Raw genomic sequence first — 5,923 nt, 5'->3', positions numbered from 1 at the left:
TTCACTCAGCTCCCTTTGTAACAGATTCTGAGATTCGGCAGAGAGCTCAACCACCCCGGACTCTTGGAAGTTATCCAGAAAAGAGGAGGTACCGTGTGTGAAGAAGGAAGCCAGAGCGTCTGCCGTGGCAGGGGCATGCCCGGGGCCGAGCGAGAGACTCCCTCTCTGGAGCTGTTCAGAGGGAAAACTGACGGGACTAGCGCAGAGAATGTGCAAAGAGCAACCCAGGCTAGAGAGGGACGGCGGAGCCCTGTTCTTGCCCTAAGAGAATCTGACTGTGTGGGAAGGGTTCGGATTTAATAAATAAAACTAAGTTTGGTTTAAACCTTTGTCTTCACCTGCATTGCAGAGCTGAAAAGCAGCCAGCAGGAAACACGGCCTGACCATCCCGCAGAAAGGGCTGGATAATGTCTCAGGGCAGGACGTCCCCGCGGGCGACGGGAGCAGGTTCTGCCTCGTGGGCTGAGCGATGGGGACGAGCAGGGACCAAACCGCAGTCGAGAACCTCCTCAAACCCAGGGCCGGCTCCAGCTTTTCGGCCGCCCCAAGTGGAAAAAAAAAAAAAAAAAAAAAAAGACGCGTGGCGGCACCTCTCTTCAGCGGCAATTCGGCGGCAGCTCAAAGAGCAAGAGAGGGAAGGAGGGACCCGCCGCCGAATTGCCGCCGAAGACCTGGACGTGCCGCCCCGATACCGGACGGAGTGCCGGAGCCACCCCTTTGAATTGGCCGCCCCAAGCACCGGCTTCCTACGCTGGTGCCTGGAGCCAGCCCTGCTCAAACCAGCAGCCCCATCCGAGCTCCGGGGAGCTGCTCCGGTCCCCTGCAGAGCCCCCAGCCCAGACTCGCCCCGGTGTCACTCCGCTGGGATGTGCGTGGCCCAGGTGCCCTGGGATCACCGTTTGAGGGGTGTCAATGGCTGTCAAGTCAGGGGGATCCCCTCGTCTGAACCCGGAGCTGCGCTGGGACACATGAAGCCTCCTTTCCCATTGATGGGAGGTGGAGATCGGCGCCTGCTGCCATTGCAGAGGCTCTGCAGGGGAGCCTGGGCTCCACAGAGGGGAGCTGCTTTCGGCCCATCGCCCCACCTGCCGCCGGGGCAGTGGGCTGCCCCTGGAAAAGTGTCCGGAGGGGTCTGATGGGCACCTGCAGTGTCACGCAGCCAAACCAGCCCACGCACTCCGCAGTGGCAGGGCCTTCCCGGCACAGGGTCCAGGCGGCGGCGCTGGGCTCCCAGCAGTACACGGTGTTCAGCCAACGGGCCGAATCCTCGCCACCCACCACGTAGACCCTTCCCCGCCAGCAGACGGCCCCAGCAGACGCGATGGCTCGGGGAAGCGCCGGGATGGCCACCTCCTGCCTCACTTTGCCATCCTCACCCAGGAAGAAGCACGCCCGGGAGGCCTGGACATTTCCCAGGCAAGAAGCCCCCTCTCCCTCCTCCCCGAGGTCTTCGTCTCTGCAGCCCGCCACGACACAGATCCCGCCAGCCGTGGCAGCGGCACCCACGTGGCAGAGTCCCACGCCCAGCGGCACCTGAGCCCAGCTGTCCGAGCTGATGTGGTAGATGAGCAGCCCCCGGTGGGTGGCCAGGGCCCCCGCCATGTGCTTCTTCCCACCTATCAGGTAGAGCTTGTTGTGGAGCGCGGCGGAGGCGAAGTAGCTGAGAGGAAAGGGCAGGCGGGCAGTGGGAGCCCATTGCTTCTGCTCCAGGTCAAAGGTCTCTGCCGAATCCAGCTTGCCAGCCGCCTCCGCACAGCCCCCCACGGCGTAGAGCCGCCGGCTGCAGACCAGGAAGCCGTGGGGGTCCAGGGGCCAGGACATGGAGGGGAGCTGTGCCCACTGCCCAGAGCAGGCGTCGTATTCGTGCAGGCTGGTTGAAAAGCAGCCGTCCGGGCCGCAGCCCCCGGCCACATAGAGTTTGTGGCCCAGGGCAGCGAAACCAGGGAACCGCACCGGAACCGAGCCCAATGGTGCCCCCCACCTCTCTGTGCGGGGGTCGAAACAGTCCAGGGGAGAATCCAAGTCCTCGCCCGCGGCAAGGCCCCAGGGCCGCCCGGGGGGGGGGCAAGTGGGGCAATTTACCCCAGGCCCCGGGCCCAGCAGGGGCCCCCACGAGAATTTTTCGGGGCCCCTGGAGCAGGGTCCTTCACTTGCTCCGGGGGCCCCGGAAAACTCTCGCGGGGCCCGGGCCCCCGGAGCTTCTTCGCTCTCGGTCTTCGCTGGCCGGGGGGGGGTCCTTCCTCTCTGGGATCGAAGGACCCCTCCCTCCACCGAATTACCGCTGAAGCGGGGCCCCCAGCCGCCGAAGACCCCGGGCCCCCGGAATCCTCTGGGCGGCCCTGCATGGCCCCTCCATCCCACGGACACGATCACCTCCTCGTACATGCCCTACCGGAGGCCCCCACTCTCCCACAGCCTCCCCTCCCCAGCCAGCTCCTTCAACCCCCCGCCGAGCAGCCCCAGAGAGCTCTGCGACGTCTGCCTGCACCTCAGCCAGCTCCTCAGGGGTCAGTAAGGCCAGGCGCACGTGCCCCAGCAGCTCTGGGAGCAGAGACAGGTGCTCGGCGGGGTCAGCCCTCACCCAGTGCCCCACAGCCCAGTAGACTGTCAGTTCGGAAACCACCGCGAGGCCGTCTGAGGTGATGATGCCGATCAAAGTGCCCGGGTCCAGGCGCAGGAAGGCGTCGTGCTCGCACAGGGACCTGAAGTGCAGGCTGACATAGCGCCCGGCCGCGCGGAGCAGACCCGGGTGCTGGTGGGCGTGAGCCAGCGCATACAGCCTGAGGCAGGTCTCCAGGGAAATGCTCTCCACGAGGAACCTGGCAGGGAGAGCCAAGGGGACACAGGCGCTGACTCCATGGGTGGTCCTGGGCAGGAGCACCCATGGAAAAAAAGGAGTGGGTGCTCAGCACTCACCAGCCACCTGCCGATCAGATGTTTGGCAGAGGGTGGGAGGTCTTGGGAGGAGGGGGCAGAGCAGGGGTGGGAGTGGGGATGGGGCCTCAGGATGGAGTGGGTATGGAGCACCCACCCAGATAGAAGAAAGTCAGCATCTGTGCAAGGGGACACCTGTCATGGGGAGCCCCGGACAGAGCCCAGTTAGCATTTTCCTTAAGCTGGCCAGGCTGCTCAGCAGATCTGCAATGCAGTGAGGGCCCTTCCATAGGCCTGGGCTCTCAGAAGCCCATACCAGGTGTGATGGTGCACCCCATAAGGCTTTATGGAAATATACTTATGAATGTCAAGTATCAGAGGGGTAGCCGTGTTAGTCTGGATCTGTAAAAGCAGCAAAGAATCCTGTAGCACCTTATAGACTAACAGACGTTTTAGAGCATGAGCTTTCGTGGGTGAATACCCACTTCGTCGGATGCATCCGACGAAGTGGGTATTCACCCACGAAAGCTCATGCTCTAAAACATCTGTTAGTCTATAAGGTGCCACAGGATTCTTTGCTGCTTATACTTATGAATGTATATATGCCATAACTGGAATATGTTTTATGCTATATATGCCATGAAACCTCAATTCCACCTCCTTACAGAATATCAGGGTTAAAAGGGACCTCAGGAGGTCATCTAGTCTAACTTCCTGCTCAAAGCAGGACCAATTCCCAGACAGATTTTTATCCCAGTTTCCTAAATGGGTCCCTTTGAGGATTGAGCTTACAACCTAGGGTTCAGCAGGCCAATGCACAAACCACTGAGCTATCCCTCCCCAGGGCACTAATTACTCCCCAGGGCAGGTGCAAACTGAGATTTTCAGTCTTAGATTGTGCCCAGATGTGGGCGGATTTTCAAAGGGCTCACACTGAGCCCAGACGAGCTCCCTGTAAAACTGCAGGTCCCTGCTCCAGGCAGGCATTCGAGCTTCCCAGCGGAATGGTTTGAGAGCTTTAAGCAGATCTCATCCCAAGACAGATGGCTGGCCTGGGACATCTATGAAGGAAGGCTGAAAGAATTGGGTTTGTTTAGTTTGGAAAAGAGAAGACTGAGAGGGGACATGATAGCAGTTTTCAGGTATCTAAAAGGGTGTCATAAGGAGGAGGGAGAGAACTTGTTCACCTTAGCCTCTAAGGAAGCAATGGGCTTAAACTGCAGCAAGGGAGGTTTAGGTTGGACATTAGGAAAAAGTTCCTAACTGTCAGGGTGGTTAAACACTGGAATAAATTGCCTAGGGAGGTTGTGGAATCTCCATCTCTGGAGATATTTAAGGGCAGGTTGGATAAATGTCTATCAGGGATGGTCTAGACAGTATTTGGCCCTGCCATGAGTGCAGGGGACTGGACTTGATGACCTCCCGAGGTCCCTTCCAGTCCTAGAATCTATTAATCTCAGTCCAAAGGGTTAAAGTCTGGTAAAGTTATAAAGAGCTGAAGACTTGGGGCTTATCATGGAAAGTGTCGGGGGGCCATAACCCCAGGGGGTGCTCCCATCTCTGCCTGTAGAACCAGGGCACTCGGGGGCTGCTTGGACAAGACCCAGTGCTGCGAGTCTGTGCTGAGGCACAGGGGCGCTCGTTCATTTTGACAGTCCTTTTTTATCCACAGACCACAAGAGCGGCCAGAATGGGTCAGACCAAAGGTCCATCTAGCCCAGTATCCTGTCTCTGACAGTGGCCTGTGCCAGGTGCCCCAGAGGAAATGAACAGAGCAGGGCAATTATCGAGTGACCCATCCCGTCGTCCAGTCCCAGGTTCTATCAGTCAGAGGTTTAGGGACGCCCAGAGCTTGGGGTTGTGCCCCTGGCCATCTTGGCTAACGGCCATCAATGGCCCTATCCTCCATGAACATTTCTCATGCTTTTTTTGAGCCCAGTTATGCTTTTGGCATAACATCCCCTGGCAGTGAGTTCCATAGGTTGACTGGGCATCGGCTGCAGAAATACTTCCTTGTGTTTGTTTTAAACCTGCTGCATCTGCCCCGGCACTGCAAGATACCTCCCCCTCCCTGGCTGCCTGAGCCCACTCCTAGGTGTAACAGCAGGGTGAATCTCCGTGGGGGCAGGTTGTGGGGTGCGCACACCTGTCCCACTCAGTGTTGGGATGAGCCCCCCCTGCCTCTTTCCCCAGAGGCCAGCAAAACACTGCTGATGTGAGGGCTCCACCGGGGGAGCTGGAGGTTGATGGCCGGGGTTTCCCAGGTGACTGGGGTCCCAGTTTGGAACCCGTTACAGGCCTGATTCTCAGAGGGCGCGTTCCGAGCCAGGCCCCTTTGAGATGTGTCAAGTAGGACCCCAGAATCGCTAGTTGCTTTGGGTCCCATCGGTCCCATTTCCAACTCCTCATGGCCCCCAGCCGTGCGGCCGCAGAGACCCTTCGTGCTTATGTGGCAAGTTCACGGAACCGATCGCGGCCTGGCTCTGGTGCGTTTCCTAGTAGCCAGGGAATACACCCAGCCCCTCGCCATAGCTCCCCGCACCCCACCCTCTGTCACCACAGGTCTGTGTCACCTGCCAACCATCTCCAGGAGTGGGGGGATCTGGAGCCTGCTGGCCATGACGAACAGCTCCTGGGCGCACTCGGCCGTCAGCGCCAGCTCCTCCGTGTACAGATAGTGCAGGATGCTCTGGAGGATGGAGGGCGACATATCCTGCAGCTGAACCTCCCCACCCCGGGACTCCGCGGAGGTCATCCGGTCCCGTAAGTAAGGGCTGACCGAGCCCAACACCAGCCTGCAGGGAGAGAGGTGAGGGCAGCTCAACCGGCTCCTGGCATGGCACCATCCAGAGCCTCCGTGTGTTGGTCACCGCACATGCCGGCAGCAGGCATGGTGTCCCCTGGAGAGCCTGCAATCCCACCGGGGTGGCTGGGGGCGGGGGGGGATAAAGTCCATCTAGTGCGTGGTGTGATGGGTTCAAATCATCTCACCAAAATATACCAACGTCCCCTTATCTCCCCAGCCACAGCGCCGTGATCCCGATGCACC

At 59.7% G+C, this 5,923-nt stretch overlaps 1 protein-coding gene across 1 annotated transcript; it reads right to left on the bottom strand.

The window, feature by feature from the left end:
• Positions 1-412: 412 nt before the first annotated feature.
• On the bottom strand, positions 413-5,629 carry LOC123350506 (kelch-like protein diablo). The gene is made up of 4 exons (XM_044989118.1): positions 5,448-5,629; positions 2,374-2,819; positions 1,086-1,985; positions 413-462 (listed from the first exon to the last, which is right to left on the bottom strand). The coding sequence occupies exons 1-4, from the start codon at positions 5,627-5,629 to the stop codon at positions 413-415; spliced, it is 1,578 nt and encodes a 525-aa protein (XP_044845053.1).
• Between the last annotated feature and the right edge of the window lie 294 nt (positions 5,630-5,923).

The sequence above is a fragment of the Mauremys mutica genome, chromosome 15, assembly GCF_020497125.1.
Source record: "Mauremys mutica isolate MM-2020 ecotype Southern chromosome 15, ASM2049712v1, whole genome shotgun sequence".
NCBI lineage: Eukaryota > Metazoa > Chordata > Testudines > Geoemydidae > Mauremys > Mauremys mutica.
The sequence above is the reverse complement of the archived record's forward strand: the minus strand, read 5'-3'. Positions and strand labels throughout refer to the sequence as shown.

What these genes read in the sequence shown, in the direction of transcription:
- LOC123350506 (XM_044989118.1), bottom strand. Translation starts at nt 5,629, where the DNA reads ATGACCTCCGCGGAGTCCCGGGGTGGGGAGGTTCAGCTGCAGGATATG. An exon ending in CTCCTGGAGATGGTTGGCAG is followed by an intron (nt 2,820 to 5,447) that starts GTGACACAGACC and finishes TCTCCCTGCCAG; the next exon opens with GTTCCTCGTGGAGAGCATTT. An exon ending in GGTAGGGCATGTACGAGGAG is followed by an intron (nt 1,986 to 2,373) that starts GTGATCGTGTCC and finishes ACCCCCGCACAG; the next exon opens with AGAGGTGGGGGGCACCATTG.